Source organism: Cryptomeria japonica, chromosome 3, assembly GCF_030272615.1.
Source record: "Cryptomeria japonica chromosome 3, Sugi_1.0, whole genome shotgun sequence".
Classification (NCBI taxonomy): Eukaryota; Viridiplantae; Streptophyta; class Pinopsida; order Cupressales; family Cupressaceae; genus Cryptomeria; species Cryptomeria japonica.
Window position 1 is genome coordinate 306,496,342 of NC_081407.1, and position 21,842 is coordinate 306,518,183.

General features: G+C 40.5%; 1 protein-coding gene across 1 annotated transcript in view; it reads right to left on the reverse strand.

Moving 5' to 3' along the window:
* LOC131034284 (chaperone protein dnaJ C76, chloroplastic) overlaps positions 1-21,842 on the reverse strand; it is a 227,455-nt gene that overhangs the window by 99,963 nt on the left and 105,650 nt on the right. The window contains exon 6 of the mRNA XM_057965730.2: positions 9,625-9,678. Coding sequence (XP_057821713.2) covers positions 9,625-9,678 — 54 coding nt within the window. The remainder of the gene's footprint in view (positions 1-9,624; positions 9,679-21,842) is intronic.

The window sequence follows — 21,842 nt, forward strand, 5'->3', positions numbered from 1 at the left end:
CTTTACAATATGTTGACCAAAAGTCAACTGTCACCCTTTTGGGACAAAAGTGCACTTTTTAAGACTTGGGGGGGAAAAAAGCATTTTTGAGAAACTGCTTTCTCTATTCTGGTTTCACATTCCTTTTGCAGAAACTGGTCTTCGCCATGCAGGTATTCTCGCCATAAATCACGACCTGCTGCTCGTTCCTCGCGGACATATTCCTGAAACTTGATGCATAATTGGAAGAGGGGATTAAAAGGGGGCATGGGAGGGTGGCGAATTTTGTATTGCATGCCTTCGAGATACTGGTCCACGTGCCTTAAACCGTCCTTCCAGCTGGAGCGATTACGCTCGAAGCATAATATGTCTGAATGGAACTGACCAGCAAAACTTAAGTCTTCAATGGAATAAGAAGCCTTATCTGCTCCCAATCTTCCCTCCCAATCCGGCCGGATTACACTGTCGGACAGGTCATTTATCCACCCCGAAACCATTGATCGGAGGATGGTCTTGCCTAGTTCTTGCATGTTCCCCAGAATCGCCTCACACGCGTCATTTTCTTTGTCAATAATTTCCTGGGCATCGTTCTTCATGGTGACGGTCCAATACCATTCCTTGAGAACACTGATGCTATGGGGACTCAAGATGTCAGGCAGTGTGGGAATTTGTGTATGTGTCCAGAAAAGAGCTCTTAGGAGGGGAAGGGTAGAGGCCGCTACTTCATGCATGTGAAGGGATTCTCTCTTTACTTCCAACAACCTGACGAGAGTGAGCTCTCGATGGAGAGCCATTTCCTTTACTTCTTTGAGGATCTGTTCTCCCCTTTTCTTGATGTCTTGCACCCATTCCTTAACGGCCTTTGCGGTATCCCGGATTCCTTCAAATTCAGTTGTGGTCCTCTGCGCCAATGCCATTGGGGGAATATGGGATTCAGAGGGGTTGTGTAGTGGCCGTAGGAGCTTATCGATGTATCCCTCGGCTTGTTCAGCACGGGCTCGATACATGTCCTTTTCAGCCGTGATTTCCTCGAGCTGTCTGAGTATGTTTTGCACCGAGTCCTTAAATTCCTCCTTTTCTTGCTCTTTTGTAGCTCGTCCGATGGGGACAGTCGTAATGCTATAATCTGCAAGGGTTATTTGATCTGCTAGCTTGTTTACGGGCGGGGTAGCAATATGAAGAGTGCGGTTCCTTTGCCCATCCTTGGTTATCTTAGAGTATGTTCTCGGTTTCTTCTTCCCTTTTACTTTTGTTTGATCCATTCGTGAGAAGATGTCTTCAAGGTCGATGGGCGCCTTGGTGGCGGCCCTACGCTGAGCTCTGGCGATCAGCCACTCTTGAGGCACCGTCTGGGTTGAGGATAGGGTTAAGTTAGCACCTTGTGCTCCCATACTTTCAACTGGCTGATCACAAATTAACAGCTGTCCCGCCATCGGAGGGGTGGAAGAAGGAGGAAGCTCTTTGTTTGCATCTGAGTTCTCCCCTATCTCACTGAATAATTGTCTGATATCTTCCTGTGATGGTGGCTCCTTGGTTCCCTCGAGCTCATGGATCTCGTCTGTTCTTTGTTCCCCTTCGACAGTTGAGTCGTCCTTGGCTGCATGGAGGAGTAGTAATTCATGGCGGCTCTGCTGGGTAGGTTCATGCACTTCGATCCCCTGGGTGGATGGGATTTCTCCTTCCTCTATCTGGTCACCCGGCTTGGTCGAATTGGGGCCCTTTTGCTCGGTGTCCGGCATATCTGGAGCAGGAGGATCATTGGCTTGGAATGCCTCTATGTCGCTCTGGGAAGGCGGAGCAGGTATGCAATCCAAATCTATGGCACCATCGGGCGAACTGGGGTCTGAAGATGAAGCGGTCTCTGGCCTTCTTATGGGAATCTTCTCCCTCCTTGTTCTCTTGGACGTCCGAGTCCCTCTGCAAGCCTTAGTTTTCTTCCTTTTCTCTGGTTTTTCAGCTGATGTCCTTTCATCTTCGGAAGACTGAGAGTCGAAATTGCCCATCAGATGGTAAGTAAACTGGACCCCTTCATGGACTAGCCTCTCGATCTGGTGTTGTAACCATTGATCTGTGTATCTTGCCGGGGCTGTCATGACTGCTTCGAAATCCGTGATTGGGTCTCGAGACCAATCGACGCCTGGCAAGAGATGCCTCACTGCTTCGAATTCCCGGACTTGGAGACAATTCCCCGAGTCTGTGAGCTGATCCGGGACCCGACGGTACTCAAAGAGTCGCATTTGCTGCACACTCAATCTAGAATATTCCCGTCGCCTGACTTCGTAGTCATCGGAGCAATTTTTCCAGTAATCTTCAATTGACTCCTTTGCTCTGTAGCGCCTACCGTAAGCTCTCTTTGCCAAATTGTCATGATCAAAACATTTTCTTGGGAAATGTTCCTGTAGGCCATAAGAGGCTAGCTCTGCAAGGGACTCTTCTGCTAGGGTGGGAGTTCTCAATTGGACATCATGGTTGCCTATGATCATTGGAAATGCGAATCCAGCCTGCTTGCTTTCTCGTAATAATATGCCGGCAGGGCGTGATTGCCTTGCCACTTCCATGAGGACTACTTTATCGGTTGGGTACCGCGGAAGTCGAAGGGGGGCACCTTCGAAGCCAGCAATTCGGATGTAGGAGAATCTTGGGAACTGAATAAACCAGGCCCCATACCTCTGCACTAAAATGGTAGCTTGCTCCGAGAGCCTTATGTGTAACCCTCCCTGCATTAGCCTGACTAGGCGCATTGTGAAGGCGTCGTTGACACGTTCGTACTGTCCAACTGCGTAAGCCGGGCTGCTCTTTTCCCTTTGAGCTATATCCTGGTAGTGCAGCTGCGGGTAGCAATCATAAACCTTTACCTGACCAGGCCCATTCCCGATCTCACCTTTCATTATTAATCCTGGCAGTGGCTGGTTCTTTGCGAACATATAGACCAAATAGGAGGTCATGGTGAAATACTTCTTTGTCTCAAGCTCAATCAGCTGAGCATGGATGTTATCACTTATGATCTGAGCCCAGTCAAACTTAGACTTTCCGGCAAAGACCTGTTCTGTAAAATAGAACATCCATTCTTCAAAGTAGTTGGACTTAGGGAGTCCCATGACTCGGCTAAGTAAGGTGACCATATCGCCATGTTCATTATGAAAGTCACTTCTGGGGGTCTTTTTCACAATCCTGGTGCTTGAAGCCCTTTTTTCTTTGAACCATTCTTCGTTAATTAGTGCCCTGCATCGAGCTGGGTTCATATCATACGCCCCCTGTGCCTCGTCCATTGTTGTAGCTATGGGATTATTTGGAAAGGGGATATCAAATGCATCGCCGATAGCCTCAGGGGAGAAGTCGGCAATAGTGATATCTTCCAGAAGCACTAATCTGGACTTTGGCTCGTAATGCCGAGCAGCTTCCACTACTAATTCATAGTTCTGGATTGCTGGAGGAAAACCTGCTGCTTGGGCGATGCCACTTTCCAGCATTTGCCTAGGCCTGCCATATGCATTGGGTGAGAAGACCCGATCCCTGAAATCCTGAATATCAATGTGGCCAAGGTCGGTGTCACCAATGTTGTCCCAGATACTCTGGACCTTTGACTCTCTTAACCCTCCCCTCTGATACTGATACTTCATTCTTTCAACTTTCCGTGGGATGTCTGATTTGGATGCTCGTGAGGTTTCTGCTGCAGCGGGTGTTTTTGATGATTCTGCCGCTGATTTAGGCATTTATCCTGCACAGCCAGACACGGATTACAAGGTGACTCGAGAATGACGATGCGGGTTAGATAATAACAGAAGTGTTTCAACAGACCGAGATTAGTTTAAATATCACTCTGGGCTAACAATCTAATTAACTTCTACAACATCATATTCCTGAAGATTCATGACTAAGCATTCTTACTCTCGAATTTTTTTTTTTTTTTTTTGATTAATTTTAACAAAGGCAAAACATGAGAATTTTGAAAAGAGATGCAGTTTCCGGTCAAACCTCGGGTATGAATCCTAAATTTTGGATGTTCGAATGACGGAGATGCAGACTCTAAGCATTTCAAATTTTGCGTATTTTGCCTATTTGATTCACACATTTTAAATGACCGTACGCGATAAGGCGTACTTACCTGATTGGAGCGAATGATGGGTGATTACCCGACCTTGTCGTGCGGGGCGAGCGGATGACCCTGCAAAATTTGAATCCCAACGGTTATCCTTCCTGTTTAAATTTTCGCAGTTTGGAAGATGAAAGAGGATTTATTAATTTCACATGGTTCTGTGTCTAACAACCTGAATTTTAAATGGTTGATGGGAGGATGATGCGGTGTCTTATCTCCTTGCTTTCGGATTTAAGAGTTCCTTTCGAATTTCGAATTGGAGGTTTTCGAATCTAACCTTCGCGGGTGTGCCCGCCCTGGCCTCCGCGTTACAAACTGTGCCTTTTGCGTTAAAGTTTCGCTTGCTTTTGGACTTCGCTTTCTGCATTAAAGCTTGGAGCTTAAGTCGGGAGAGATGATCGCATTGGCTTTTAACTTTGCCTTCGTTTTGTGTTCGGACCTAAGGTTCGAAAATGATTGTGTCGCCTTCAGCTTCCATCCCCGCCGAGGTTCGGACCTGGGGTCCGAAATGCGATCTCACAGGGTTAATTTCCTCGCCTTTGCCAGCGCTCGAGGCTTAGGGTCTGGAGACGATAATCGCACTATGTTTTGCTTTTAAACGTTCATCTTGGAATTTCGGACGCTTAGGGTCCGAAAACGTTGTTTGCACTATGTTTTTACTTAACTTCGCCTTGTTGGAGCTCGGACGCGGGGGTCCGAAATGGATGCTGCGCTATGTTTTTAAAACTTTATTTGCCTTTGTTGAAGTTCGGACGCGGGGGTCCGAAATGCGCGTCGTTCGCACTATGTTTTAAAACTTAACTTCGCCTTGGTTTAAGTTCGGACGCGGGGGTCCGAAATGCGCGTTTTGTTATGTTTAAAAAACCCAACTTTGCCTTTTTCGGAGCTTAGGGTCCGAAGCGCGTGTTTAATATGGTTGCTTTTAAAGCCTTGCTTCGCCCTTTTTATTCGGAGCTTGGGGTCCGAAGTATGCGTTTTGTTGTGCGTTTTTGCTTTTTAAAACTTACTTCGCCCTTTTCAGAGCTTAGGGTCCGAAGTATGTATGGTGTGCGTTTTTGCTTTTTAAAACTTACTTCGCCCTTTTCAGAGCTTAGGGTCCGAAAACGGTGTTTATGTAGCTTTTTTAAAAAAAACTTTAACTTTGTCATTTAGGGTCCGAAATGCGATGTTTGCACAATGTTTTAAAACTTCACTTTGTTGAAGTTCGGACCTAAGGTCCGAAATGGATGCGCAGCGTTACGTTTTAACTTGATTTTGGATATTTCGGACCTGGGGTCCGAAAATGGATGCGCAGCGTTACGTTTTAACTTGATTTTGGATATTTCGGACCTGGGGTCCGAAAATGGATGCGCGTTTTGTTATAACTTGATTTTGGACATTTCGGACCTGGGGTCCGAAAATGGAATTCCACCTTACGCTTTTAAATTTTGAATTTTCACTTTCGGACACTTAAATCCAAAAAGAGGAGCGCATAACGTTTTTTTACCTTAACTTGACTTTCGCCAAGTTCGGACCTGGGGTCCGAAAAGGAGATGCATTATGTTAAGTTTTGAAATTTTGGAACAAACTCTTGGTATTTACGCCCGAAAGCCAGATCAGTCAAAAGGGCTCATTGGTTCACTACTCCAACGTTGATCAGCTTACGGACTGATCACGAACTCGCTCGAGGAGATACGAGAAACTCTGATTCAATTCTCGGGATGACGATCAAAAAACTCAAACCATGGAAAGGGGGACCCTGTCGGCGACAGGGGGCGTGTGCAACGCACAACAGATACCTTCCTGATGCACATTACCCGGACACTTCAAGGTGGCCTACACCAAAGGCTCTCTCAAGAGTCTATGGACTTCATCGGTCGGTTCAGGTGTTGGTACATCCAATATCCAAAATTCACTTACCTCCGAATTCAGGGATTCTCCAAGCCTCCATACAAGCTTCCAGCTTACCCTACCAACCGAGTGGTGTTGCTCGAGGTTGTGAGACAATTGGAGGAGTATATAGTGATTCAAAGGGATAAGTAGAAGAAGGCAGGGACGTCCTCACTTACAATTGGTAATGGGCTGGAAACGTGTCCATCATCACAGGCTGCTGCAACCACTGAGAAGGAGCTGGCCTGGTATCCCTTCTATCAATACAAGGCAAAAAAAGATTTTGATCCATTCCATAGGATAAAGAAGATCGAAGGAACAACGTTTGAGCACAAACTGGATCTAGAAGACTACTAGGCTAATGCAGCCGATAGCTTCGAGATCAGGAAGAGATTTTGGTCAAGAATCCCGTTGGGTATGGTGAGAGCAACAGAAGTATTCAAGGTTGCCGATCAGGTAGAAGAAAGCCTAGAACTTCAGCAGCCGGGCTTTGAGAAGATGAAAAATGAACCCTTAGTCTTAATAGATTAGACAGAGGGAGAGAAATCAGATCTAGCAGACCTCATGAGGTCGGTGGTTGAGTATTCAAGGTGGTGGGCGTCTGAAAGGACAAAATAGTTGAAGGCCAAAGGTGTGACCTTGACTTATAAATTAATGGGAGTAGATGATACTCTGTCCGTCAATCCTTGTACCTCCGTCGGTGATGCTCGAAATCCAGAAAGTGTTGGGTCTCAAAAGAAGAAGGAGTTGGTTGGAAGCTCCACAAAGGTCACAGGGAAAAGGGTTGTAGGTGAGAGAAGAGAATCTAGTGAGAGTCACTCCATCCTAAGTGTTGCTTCCATTGCGCCCGACCAGAGTGCAACTGGGGAGCAAGAGATGAACATCTGTGTGATTGATGATGAAGTAAGAGTGCTTTCCCAGCCAGTTGAGGAAGTAGTGGAAAAGGTCTTCCAAAGTCCAGACAGAGAGCAAATTGAAGCACCTACAATCTTCTTGGATGGCATACAAGCAAACCCAAGAGAGGTAGATGATGAGTTTGATCGGAACACTGTAGAACAATCAACCATTCCGGATTGGCTGAGAGAAAGGATAAAGGCCAAGGTTCCCAAAGAGGCCCACTCAACCGAGGAGGTCACCGCAGCATTCCTGGAGAAGGTGAATGAACCCACTATAGCTAAATCACCCAAACCCGCCAGGAAGTTTTCCCTAATTCAGAGAGACAGTGTCGGATTTAGGACAGTCCAGATAGAAGTGCCCAAAGAAGGGAAGACTAGAGACAATATCACCGTAGATGATTACAAGGTTACCACCATAGAGCTGGGTAAGCCCACCCAGGACCAAGAGATCCAATATTTTGATGACTCCTGCAATGTTCTAAAGACGAGGCTGGCTCATGAAAAGGAAAAGAGGAGGAAGGTTGAAGAAGAGAACCAACAATGGAAGAAATATGTTCTCCATCTCACCAACTCACTCAACCGTGAGGTTCCGGCTACTCTGCCACAGCCTCTTCAGCAGGGATCAATGAAGGACTATGATGATATGAAGGGCTCGTACACTCAAGAAAAGGAATGGATTTCAGACGCTTCGGTGCGTGCTGACACACTGGTCAAAAACTTAGTATCGGCACACAAGGCAACTTCTTTATTGATTGATCGTATCCAGGATCTAGCCTCCAATTGGGAAGAGGTGGATGAAATTCAGAATGAAATACTCCCTCATCTAAAGGTTATCTGAGGCCTGTCGAAGAAAAGCTTAGTGGATGCAGGCATCATATAGATAGGAGACAGGTACGACTTTGGCACATGGTACTATACTCTGGTCACTCGGATTGAGGTTCTGAAGAAATCCGAGACCAAGTGCTTTGAGACAGAGGCAAGTGTTAGAGAGATCCTGGGCAAGGTATTCCTTGTGGCGTCAGAGATTTGGAAGAAGGAAAGCCTAAGGGAGAAGCATTTACAGGTAGAGAACCAGAGAGCCAGGATTCAGGCAAGCTTCTTCAGGAATTTAGGGATGATTGACAAAGGCGATCTTTCAAAGATTGCAAACTTCCTCTCCATCGATGATGCCTTTCTCACCCAAGCAGTTGAGTGGGAAGGCATCCTTGCCACATGTATCGATGATGTGGACCTCGTCGACTTCCAGATTGGCAGTTTGCCAAGTGTCACCATGGAGGAGGTCAAGCTCATTGTGTCCAGATACGTTGAATCTCTAAAAGAAGAAAGTGGTCGCTCACCCCAGTGAAATTAGCAACTGCACCACGTGTCACTCTTCCATTTGTTTGAACTGATAGTATTTCGGGAAACCCTAATTAGGGTTTAAGACTTTCAATCTAGGCCCTTGATCGCTGTTTGATCTCGGCCATTCATTTATTTTTGAGAAACTATACAAGGCTACCTCCTCTCATTTGGAGGGGGTGAGGTTTTTGATGTATTGTTGTTTAAGGTCATTTCTAGATAATATATTGCATGTGCGCTGCTTTGTAATCCCTATTATTTGAATGATTTGCATGGTTTCAATTGCTTCAACACTTAGTTAGAATTAATTTAGATTTACTTTCATTGTTGTTAACTTGAATGAAGGATTTGATAAGTATCAATTGATGGTGTATCTCTGCTCATACTTTTGGTAAATGGATGATTTCCACTCTACCGTGCAAAGTTAGTCTGAGCCCATCCCCTGTGCATCCCAACATCTCGATCATAAGCGCAACCCATTGAAGATTGCACCGGCCTTGTGTGGTTGTCCCTAGTGTGGCGAAGCAAGGTTTGGTTTCTCGAGAGCACCCAGTTGATACCGTCTCCAAAGTTCATAGGATTAGATTAGCCTTCTTAACCCTATCCTTTTTTCCCTTTCTTTTGAAAATCTAAACCCCAGAAATTCCCCCCCCCAAAAAAGAAGAGCCTAAAATTGCTAAATCCATCTAAGTCCAGCAGTTCAAGATACTTGTTAAACGTAAGTCCCCCTTGAAATTTCAGCATACACTACCCAAGAAGCTATTCCACTAAAGTCGCTTGTTCGCACATATAGACCTTGGAATCAGTAGTGATTTTTCACGAGAAGATAGAATACCTTCGGGTATCCTATTCTAATGTTTGGTAGATGATAAAATAGACACCAACAGGTGTCAGAAAATGTCACCCTCTTGAAATGTTATTGGTGTAATTTGTGTTTGTTAGCAAACTCTGTATTTATATGCTATTTATTGTTCAATGAAAAGATTGTTGTATTTTATTTTGAGAAATGTGTTTCAATATTCTGCCAAGAAGAACCATGATAATTACATCAGCTGGCCTTCAGAATTACATCAAAATCTCCTCCAACGAAATCAAGGAAATTTAGTTTCTAAGCATTTGATGTAAAGGGAAACCAACTTGCATCCTTATGAAAACAATTGATTTTGAATTTTTAACATGCATAACTAATTTCCTCCTAAACATATTTGGCTTGGCTAGGTGGAGTAGGAAAATGACCTCTTGAATGTCATCCTACTAAAAAAGAATAATACAGGAGTTTGATTGGTGATGGTCTCTTGTTCTATAGAACACTTTCATAGACAATTCTTCTAAAAATTATTTTCAACAGTATATGTGATATAAACCTCTTTGTTATCATGCATATTCCAACAAAGTATTTTTCATGCATTTACAATAATAAAGCCATTGTCTAAAAGTAAAATGTACCCTTGCGAAAACATCAGGAGTTGGACCGCCCATGTTTGAAAGCATCAAACCTACCTGTTTTACACAGAAAGAAAACAATGTTAAATGTTTCAGTTATGTGAGTTGATTTTTCTATAATAATTCAAAGAAATCACTTGAATCACACTGATGTATGGCAAGTGATCTTTAGTATCACATGAAGAAACTATTGACTCCTTGCAGTCTCAAATTGTATAAATATCATGTATCAATATTAGAGGTGGCTTCTGTTTTATCTCAATAGTTCTTACATTACATGTTTAATGATGTGACCTAATTTCTTGAAACATCTAACAGGTTATTTCACAGTAGAATACATATTTTGGCATACAAAAGTTACTTTCTATTGAACCTTTGGCATGTTCAAGAAGATAACTTAGCTTGGTATAGAGCACAGCTTATAATTTTTTCTTTCTATGTCAAGAGGCAGCAAATGACTGCTTCTTTTATTGGGAAAACACTAATCATACTAATGGCATGAAAATTACATCAATCAAACACAATAATATATACTAGTTAAAAATTATCATCAAACTTGTGCTTAAACTATGATATAAACTCTTCTCAAAGAACACATACATAAAATTAAATGACATATAGAAGTTTTAAGCATAAGTTTAAGTAAAATTGGATGCAAACATGGAATACCTATTATGATTGCGCATAGCTGCAGCTTCTCATTTACTAGTTTAGAAATGCATGGTCATCTTTGATATCCCAGAAATGGGTCTCATTGTGCATAATGTAAATAAACACTTTTGGTTTTAAAAAGAGATGAATCAGTATGTAAAGGACTTTATAGTAAATGTTTAAAGAATCATGTTAAGGAAAAAAAGTGAAACATTTCATGTCATTCACATTCAGGTTTGATTCAGATGTCTCTGTTGTTTTCTCTCCCCCCCGAGACTTTCTTTGAAAATGATAAAGAATATGGTACACTTGAATCATATCCTTCAAATACTCATTGCTCACCTAGAATCCAACTTTCTACAATTGGTAGGTCACTGGATTCTCGGAATCAGTGGTGTTTTTTAAAGTTTTCCCATCTTACAGCTCCCATACCAATTTGATCAATTTTAAATGAAGTGGTTCAACATTTGACTAGGGATGTTTGTGAGGCCTCTTAATAGGGTTAATCAAAGTCAGAAAGAGGGTTATTAAGACTTTTCACATAAGGTCCTTATTATGTGTATGCATATGTATTACAAAAAACGAAAACACTATAAAACCAAGAATGCTGAAGAGAAAACTCAAAAAAAGAAGTACTTCATTGATAATAAAATAAAGAGAGCAAACCTACACATAGCCTTTATCTTTGGTTTACGGTTATAGGATTTTGGTTTGATTTTGTACATCTTTTAGATATGGGATGGAGTCCCTTCATAGATCCCCAGATCTTCTATCTCAAAAATAAAGAGAGAAAAAATCTCTTTACAAATACAACTTCATAAACCTAAAAACTAAGTGTACCTAAATTATATTATCAACTTATTACATTACCAAAGTGACTTTATTATAAAAAGTACTTGCAAGTTGCAACTATCTAAACCTACTAAATGACCCTTATAGTAATATAATGCTAGCACAACATATAGCAGTAACATCTTCCCTTAATGGTCATTCTAAAAAATACACCAAGTTTATCTCTAAATTAGACAAACTTATCTGTATTAAGAAACTTGATGACAATATCTGTAATCTGGTCCTCAGTGGGACAATATTGCAGCTCCATTGCTCCATCTTCTACCAACTATCGAATGCAATGGAAATATACATTGACATATTTGGTACCTTCATGAAAGTCGGGATTCTTGGCCAACTTAAGAACTCCCTGATTATCACAAAACTAAAATTTAATCTCAATATGACCAATTTGTAGATCTATGAGTACTCTTCTAAGGCAAATAGCCTCGCAAGCTCCTTTCACTACTACTCAATACTCTACTTTTATAGTGGAAACAAATACTACATGTTTCTTGTTAACCCAAGAAGCAACTCCAATTCCAAGACTAAACACATACACTGATATGGACTTATTGTCATCCATGGATCCTGCCCAATTTGAGTACCACTCAACTGAAGCTCTTTGCTTTTACAATATGCAATGCCAATGTCTAACATTCCTTTCGAACACCATAGCACTCCTTTTGCTGCTGTCCAGTGTTCTTTGGAAGCAGCCATAAAACAATAGATATAATTGATTGTGTAGCTCAAATCTATAACATACACCCTTGGTTTTTTTTTGTGTTTTCGGTTTTAAATGCATTTATAGAAGAAGAGAGATATGCAGAAGATCTGTTTGGCAATGACAATTGTTGCAACAATGAAATAACTTATAAAATAACAATATTCAGGAAACCCCACAAACTAATATAACTCAGATTTATTTTCAGAATTGAAGTTACAACATATCATGAAAATAAGAAGAACCTAGTCCATAAATTTACATTTCAAAGCAGTTATAAACATAACCAGAAAATCTGATTGACTTGATAAACAACTTTACTAACAACCAGCTCCCCAAAATGGATGCAACATCTAGGAAAGGTCTCCTTTGTCAATAAAACTAATACTCAATGTTGTAGAAACCCCAGGCACCTCTCTTGAACCAAATAATCACTACCAAACATCAACCAGTAACCCCATGAAACCCCACAACACACCCAAGATGGAAGGTACGGCCAGCAATGGGAGATATCAGCAGTAGATAATCTCCTCCAACACTTTCCAATTGGCCTCTCATAGTCTGATACAACAATAAGCTTTGTGCAAACTGAAGATGCAAATCACCTATGAAGCCCAGCTACGATCTCCATATGAAACCACCAAATAGTCTTCCAGATTTGATCTTTCACCAATGTAGAAGATATTCTTTGCAAGGGTTCCATCCTCACAAAGCCACAAGATGAACAAGTTCAACCATCAAGAGAAATCTCCACAATCTCAATTCCAAGCATGACAAAAGAGCTTCAAAACTTCACTTTAATAGGCTTTCCAAATCCTACACCCCCAACCAAGGAGTCTTTTTTTAATTTAATTTTAAATCCTTAAGTCTCCCCCACAAAGTGGCAGCCATATAGTCTTTAATTAAATAAATTAAAATAACCATAAAGTTAAATATTTAATTTAACTTTACAACTTATCATTATTAAAATCAAGGCATCGGACTATATTAAATATCAAGAATAATTGAATCCACCAACAAAACTATAAAATAGTAACACTTACAAGTTACAACTAGCTTAGTCAGTGCCCAAGCTGACTTACTAAAAATAGTAAGGGAAAATTACTCAAAATCACTCCAGAGAAGGGTGTTGTGCAAGTCTCAACCACCTGAGCTCAAAGAAACACATGTCACTCCTGGATTAACTATCACCATGGGTCCCCTAACCCTAACTTATTATCCTATGGGAACCCGCTAAATAGGCTAATAGTCAACCATGTTGAAGTGTGATGTCCCCATCCAAATTTGAAATACAAGATAAGACTTTGTTAAGTAGGAAATTGCTAACCTGAGAAAGCTCCTTGTATTATGTTTACGAATGATGTGAATAAGAACAGAAAATTGATAAAAGACAGTATGGTTAATATAGCCGAATAGTAATGTGTTTAAGAGAGTGATGCTAGTAAACAATAAGATCAATTTGTGCACAACAATGATCATCAAAACCTAAACAACAAATTACAACATTGCAGCAATTAATATTCTATTATGACACTGACCTTAAGATATAGAATGCATACAGCGGTTATGACTATTTATAATGCAAAGCGATTCTCATTCATATTCAACTGGGCTTAATTGAGGATTCAACAATTATCATTGCCTACCGTAGTGACTAAGCTACTGGAGATTGCCGCCAATGGGAATAAAACATTCATCACATGGAAGGAAGGCTTAAATAAAGTACATAACATTAGTATGAGTCAAATATTAGTGTCCCCATTGTTGTGCTCAATTTTTTATTTCAAAAATTGGACTATCATATAGAAATTTTTGTTAAAAAATGAAAAAAAATTACTCTATGGCACGCTTCCCAAGGCAAAAATTTGCCCCATCCTTTGACTGGATCGATCATTGATCCATCCCCAAGCTACGTTTCGAATTTCGTCGCGTTTCGAATCCGTTTGCTATGTTTTTGCTTCAATGTAGTGGAATTTTTCGATAATTACCAATAACTGGTAATTTGTTTTTCAAAACCCCCTTGAAGCTTTTTGGCTTGTAGGGGAATTTTTCTCCAACTGCAAGTTTTTATAAAACTTGTAATGAGGGTTTTAAAACTCCCATTACCAGTAATTTGACTTAAAGTTAAAATAAAACTTGTAAATGGGATTTTAAAACCCCTTTACATGTCTTTATAACTTAAAGTTATTTTTATAAAGTTAAAATAAAACTTGTAAATGGGATTTTAAAACCCCTTTACATGTCTTTATAACTTAAAGTTATTTTTATAAAGTTAAAATAAAACTTGTAAATGGGATTTTAAAACCCCTTTACATGTTTTAAGTGAAATCACTTGTAAAGGGAATTCTATTTCCCTATTACAAGTAATTTCTTTTCTAAAACCCGAAATTGGCCTTAGAGGCAAAAATATGAACATTTTGAAAAACTTCTTGTTTTGTTTCCAAAACCCGAAATTCTTCCATGCCATTGCAAGCTGATTTGGGTTCGAATTTTTTGGAGGAAATGTAGGGATTCCTTCCAAGTGTGGATTTGCTGCAACTTTGAAGGATTCAAACCCATTTTCCACGCATTCATTAAACCATTTTTCGCCATTTGTCTTCTTCAAAACGTTTTTTCTGAATCTTGCATTTATGCGATTTGCCATGGTTTGGGGGTTTGAATCCATCTACTCCTAAGGCGTTTTTCTCTCAACCTTGAATGCGTTGGATTCTAAGCATTTATTAAATCGTTTTATGTGCATTTATGGTTTCGGATTTGCAAAAAGGCCCTAAAAACCAGTCACGTTTTTTTGCCAAGAATGCATTCTTCGCCTATAAGGTATGCTTTCATTCCTAAATCGTTTTTGCTTTGTCTTGTATTTAATGATGAATGAGATCAGTTTTGAACCATCTCCTTGGCATTTTTCGTGGCATTTTTATAGCAAATCGGTTTTTCTTTTGTCACAATGCGTGGCTAAGTTTTTCCCTTTGTGTAAATTCTATTTAAAGGGCATCATCTTCCATGTTGGGTTGATTCTCCAAGTTTGGATTTCTTCTCAACCTTGCAAGGTAAATTTTTTTTTTTTTTTTTAAAAGGTATTTCTTTCTTATTTCTTTCCTTGCATTTTCTTGTTTAGTTTTAGTTTTGTTCATGTTCATAATGGGTTTATGAGAGGAAATTCCCCATTTTACAAAGAAATTTGTAAAGTAAAGTTGTTCTTCCCCTTTGTAATTCTCCTTCTTTACTTGCATTCGGGTTTTAGAAACCCGATTGCAAGTAAGAGGAAAATTTGTGTTCTTCCCTTTTTGGACAAAAACTTAACCTTCTTTAGTCCAAAAATCAAGTTTCAATGACGAAAAAATCAAGTTCTTCCCAATTTCGGGTTTTGAAATCCGGATTGCAAGTTGAAACTTCTTCCCATTTTGGCATGACAAAGTTCCAAGTGATCTTCCCGAAATTCATTTTTACCTATCCGCTTCCAATTCCCTCATCCGTACTTATCATCTTCGTCATTTCCCGCATGCCTAAATACCTTTTTTTCGTCCATTCCTTCGATTTTCAGTTTGTAAATAAGTTTGGATTTGGATTTAGAAAACCAATTGCAAACGTATTCTTCCCAACTTCCAAACTAAAAATTCATTCTCCTTCCATTTATTAATGCTTCGTGTTTGCAAGTATAATTGCATTCCGAATTTAAAACCCGATTGCACGTTTGTACTTCCCTCTTGTGTACTTGCAAAACATGTTTCAAAACCCGAAATAAGTCAAAAGCTTATTTTTCCACCTCTTATATTTCCTCTCACAAAGCCAAAGTACGAAAGTTGAACTTTCCCATTTGGAGGAGTGAAAATGTCTAAAGATACTGACTTTGATGTTGCTTTGATACTCTTGGATTTACATTGCAGCATTCCCAGTTGTTTTCAGATGACAAATGTATCATCATCTCCCACTCCAAGAAAGATGAAATACAAGTATGATAAATACCAAAATGAAGTTCCGCAGTCACAAGTTTCCTCCTCCCTTGATCATATCAAGGATACTGAGATAGGGCATGTTGACATGTCCAAATTCATACAAAGGATTGAAGATCCGAAGGAGGGGGATATGCAACGGTCGCTGGACAGCCATATCCATCATGCCGCATCCTTTCCAGTTGCTGCCCTAGAACCGGAATTTGTTCTAGCATGTGCTCATCATTTTGATAAAGAGACACGAGTTATTAAAAATGATGATGGAGAAGTGATCATTCGCCTGGATGCAGAGGCTATAGAGAGGGTTTTCAAAATACCTTCTGAAACCATTTATATAGAGATCTCCAAGCAAAGTGCAGTTGAATACTTTGCCAAAAGGGAGAAAGACTGTAAGCATCATATCAACAAATGGATTCATGAACCTCGCACTGCGCTTACCAGATGGGCAAAGTTATATCGATCTGATTTCAAGAATGAGATCGGTGATACTATTACTCTTCTTAGCCGTATGATGGGATTGGAGCATTCCAATGTTTTTGAACCTTGGATGTACCAATTTATTATGTTAATAAGGCAGTCTCAGCACATCTGTTGGGGTGAGATCATCAGTGATGCTTTGTGTGAACAACTTGCAGTCGTCTCTACTACCTTCACCTTTTACATGAATTCATATCTCGTGTACATTGCTGCATCACTTAGACATTTCCCAGGTCTTTCCACCAAGGGTGACCGCATGCTTGTACCGGTTTGGGAATACTATGATCAGTTGCCTCTAAGATCAAGTAGGTCTCATTTCAGAAGGGTTCAAGACGCTTTCTTTGGTCATTATTTGTGTCAATTTGACAAGAACCTGAAGAACAAAAGAGTCTTAGATGAAGCATGGGAAAAGGTGAAAGGATATGGTTGTTTGTTTCTCCAGTTTCCAACTTTTACCTACATGAGAGTTGGATGCTATGGCGGGCAGCCTTACATGCTCCCACGACACCCAACAGATAAGATTATTCTCATGGAATTGGGGAGGCAGATCATGGCTGTGCATACACATCAGTCAGTTACGCACAAGGTTGGCATGGGTATTTCTTCCAACAACCCATTGAAGATTGGTGAATATTCTCTAATGACTTCAATCAAGGCCAGGGCTATGGAGACCGAGTTGCAGGAAATTAGACTCAAAAGATTCAAACCTAGAGCTGATTTCGATTACCGAGGCATGAAGGAGAAGATCAAGAAGACCTTCGTCCATGTACATCGGATAGAAGATATCTGGGTTGATCTCCATACCGAAAAGGAGATTCACAAGATGGATTACTACCGACTCACTGCAGAACAGATTGTGGATCTAAACCTCGTGAACGTGCCACAAGGTATGATTGATGATACCAACGTTCTTGATCCTGAGTTTGTCAATCAGAATGTTGATGAGGCTCCACTTCCTTCTATCCACTGGTCCCATAAGGAAGGCACTTCTATCTTGGATAGATTTCAGTCAGTTCTTGCCAATACCAATATCTGGCTTAAGAATAATGGTGTCAAGCTCATTAAGATTAAGGTTGGGAAAGAAGATGATTCTACAGGTCCTCTTGGGCGGAAGTTTGAAATTCAACTAGACAATAAAGAAGGTGCATCCTCTTCTAGTACAAGGATTAAATTGCGAGTCAGCCGTGCAATGGTGCTTCCTCCTCAGGAAATAACAATTCAAGGCAAGGAGAAGCCACAGTTGGAAATTCATGTGATTGATCCTGAAGCTTCAGAGGAAGAAACTCAATCTGATAATGCTCCTCAGTCGCTTTCGACAGAGTCCCCACATAATTCTCTTTCTTCACTTCCTATTGAGGTACCCATGTTTCCTCCTGCGATAGATGTGAGCTCTCAATCTGCCCCTTCAGTTTCAGAATCTCCGCAGAACGTCCTTCCACTTTCAGCAGTTGAATCATCTCAAGGTCCTTCTCTAGAAAATTTGTTGAATATCTTTTCAAATGATCCTTCATATGTACCTGTGTCTGATATTGATACTTCTATGACCTGTTTTGATGAGTTCATGACATCTTCATCACATCCTGCCGTCACTCAGCAGACTATGGTGGCTATCCAGTCGGACACTTCTCCCAAGGTCACCACAGTTATTCAAATAGAAACTGCTTCTCCCTCTATCCCAGAATCAGAGTTAATGGCTTTACCTCCATGGCTCAGTTCCTTCACTGCAAAGAGGAAGAAGCAGGTGATCTCACCTGATGCCTTTGACTACCAACAGTTTAAACAATCAAAACCTAAAGCTGTTAAGAGGGCAAAGACAGTTTCGAGGGTGACCGTTGATGAAAATCGGATGAGTGGCAAAAATCACTGAACCAATATCAGATAAACCAGTTGAAGAAATGCAAGCAGCTGATTATCGGATCACAAAAGTGCAACTGGTTAAGCAGACTCATGAGGTTATCAAGCATGATGCTCAACAAACAGTGGCTACATTGGTACAACGGTATGATGAGGTGTTGACCAAGAAAGATCAATTGGAAGTAGAGAATCAAAGACTCATGGCAGCCATCCAAAGTATTACTCAACCTTCAAGTGGAGAAGGCCAAGTACCTATTTCTTCCAGGGTCAGCGAACCAATCCAAGGTATCGAGAGAGCCCCCCAAAAGGTTCAAGCCTTAGACACCTGGGTTGATCAACTACATGACTTATGTTCACAAGTCATAAGACAAGTATTTGAAACAATGTTTAAATTGGAAATCATTGAAGATAAGTTGAATCAAATCTTGTGTGCTTTCAAACTAAATTTGGAGAAGGTTGAGGGAAATTTAGTTTCTTGGCGAAAGATGCCTCAACATCAGTTGGGCGTTCTTCAGGTGCATGACGTAATTCCTTCCAGAGTCATGTACATTGAATATGAGGAACTTCTGGAGAACAAATCTCTTGTTCTCAAATCACTCATTGAAGAAATTGATGAGACCTTAAAGTTGCGTGAAGTAGTCTTTCAAGATGTTACCTCCCGTTGTAAAAAGGCATCCTGCGACATTTTAAATCAGAATGATGAGCTGCTGCCCGAGGAAGAAGTTCTTGCAGATCTGCAACTCAAGATTCATGATGAATGGAGAAGTGAGCAATTCTCAGTCGCTTCCATTCAAATATTGATTAAGTATCAAACTGAGTTGCAGGAAATCCGGTCAGCATTGGAAAAGGGAAATTCCACACTATGCCAATGCCATGATGTAATCGTAAAGACTAGGGTGGTGGCTATGAACACTCATGAACCAGATCCTGATGAATTGCAGAAAGTTATTCAGAAGTTCGAATTGTTCATATCTTCAAGAGGTGCAACTTAAGTGTTTTTAACACTTGTTGTAAAATTTGAAAATTGTAATTTCAGAATTGTAGTTTCCCTTTTGGCAAGTTTACTAGTAAAAAGCATTTTTGTAATTGCAAGTTGTCATCACTTGCATTTTCATAATTCCAAGTTGTCATCACTTGCATTTTTGTAATTACTTGTAAGGCAACTACAAGTTGTGTCCGATTAGGACTGTAGTTGGAATAAGTCTTAGTTAGTGTTGATGTGTTTTTTATGCACATAACAATACAGAATAAATTACCAAAGTAATTTACCCTCTCTTGAACAAAATCACCTCAGATGCTAAGAATGAGATAAACTAAAATGATTCCAAGGTTTCTGCATGTCAGGTCTTGACGAGTGGGTAAGTTCAGTGGTTGATGTGAATTGTTGTGTTTCACTTTGGGGACTTACGCAAATGTTTGGATTATCATGAATGATGCGGAATAGGTGTGCTGACAACTTAAGATTTATCAATAAGGCTCTGGATTTATTTCTTACTAAAAAAGGGGGAAAAAGAATAGGGTTTAGGAAATCTATTCTAATCCTAGGAATGTAGGAAATGATGAATGGATCTAGTGGAATCAAACCAGGCAAGGTCTCACAATTAGGTATTGACACAAGCTTAGTGCAATCATCTAAGGTATACTTAATGATTTTCAAACTATTATCATCAAACGTAGACACCATCCAAGTTGATGCTTGTCAACAGACGCATAATAGTTGAAGTTATGCTCACTCAAATTCCAGTTGACCACACAAGGCGCACTTACCAGCGGCAAGAGGCTAGTGGTATGGATTAAAGATTCCACACAAATAAATTCAACAAATCTTTCACTCAATCTAACATACATGAAAATAAATTCTAATCTAACTTGGAGGAATTGAGAACCATGAATGCAAATACAACATTTGAAGAGTAAAATCACCATCAATTGAACAATGATTAGGATTCAAATAGCTGTAGCATATACCAACAATTCTACAAAAACTCTCCCTTACAAATGAGAGACAAAGGGGTATATATAGAGTCTCTTACAAAATGGATGGCCCAGATTGATCTAAGATCAACGGCCGAGATCATGCCAACAAAACCCTAGAACTGCCCTAATTAGGGTTACATCAAAAATGGCGCCACCAACATATGGCCCAATGAAAAGATACCTAGTCATCATATAGAGAATCTTCTAGAAGATTCCTCCCTACATCTCTCTCTCTCCTAGCATACTCCAAGAATCTATCCAATACTGAATCTAACTCCTCCATGGAAATGCTAGGCAAGGTATTCTGCTACAAATCAATCACATCCAATAAATCCGAGCAAGCATTCAAACTGTTCTCCCATTCAGGCATGAGCTTCTGTGAATTATGAACATGAATCAACAAAGAGACCAAGTCATCTATTTGACTCTTCTGCAAAGAGTCCAACTGGCAAAAATACATAAACTTCATCTTGTCTCTTAATTTGGCTAAGTGTAAACCACTAGCATCACTAACATCAACACCCAATAATTCCACAATCGAGGCAAGGATTTTCATCTGAATGTCCTAAATTAATCCTTCCATCTCCATACAACTCGATTGGGCGTTCTCATAAGCTGATTTCTTCAAAGCTAGTGCACAATACCAGCCATGGAAATTATATATGTCTCCACTGTGCACAATGTTCTCGTTGACCAAGGTGGAATTAGGAACCTTCTTCAATGCCAGGAGGCGTGGAATAGTCTTCTCTTGGATAGGCCAGAATTCTTTCCAAACTCCCTCCAAATACTGGATTCTGAATACAAGCGTTGTTGTCTTATCATATGCTTGGACAAACTGAGTAAGGAAATCATCTGCCTGCTTTGTTGTGCTTTCAATCCACTTTTCCACCTCTGAGTGTGTACCTCTCGCTACCTCACAGTGTTAATGTATTCCATGGTCAACTGCAATAGGGGAAATAAGGGTGGGATCTCCACGCCTTGTCCCTGCAATATACTCTCTGAGTCTAATATTTTCTTCTCTGTACCTTTCATTCTCCGCAATCGCTGTGTCTAACTTTGCATTGATTGCTTGGAGGTTGTCACCAATCTCCTGGAATTCCTGCCCTGCCGATGGACGACCAAGGGCGACTGAAGTGATCTAGAAATCCATGGAAGTAGCAATGTCCGTTGTCACGCCGGCTCTAGGAACAGCGATCTGCGCAATCCGCATTCCTGTCTCATCTCTAGCTATGTGCAACAAAATCTCCGCTCTCTTGGGCTCTTTCTTCTTAGCACTCCTAGCTAAGTAGTCATCAATATCATCAATAGGTTGTACCTCTATCATTTGTTTACTTTTTTCCATGCTTCTCCTCAGCCATTCAGGAATAGTGGCCATTTCCATACCATCATCAAGACATACTTCTCGATCCAGTCCTTTCAATGCCGAGATAACATCCTCATTATCATCAGGATTATCCTTAGTCCAATCATATACTTCATTTCCCAAGCTGACTTCCAAAAGGATAGTAGGGGATTTTGGCTGATCATTATTCTCATCAGGAGGTACGGATGTTGCTGTGGCATGGAACTCCTGAATATTCTCTGGTAATATCACTGTGTTGGAACACTGCTGAGTCTCTTTATTCTATTCTGTTACTTCAATCACTTCGATTGATGAGACACTGGGAGGGGGTGAAGGAATGATAAGTGGAGTGATAGTCTTCTGTTTCTTCTTCACATCCTCAATCTTCTTCCCTCTAGCCTTGACTTCTCCAAGC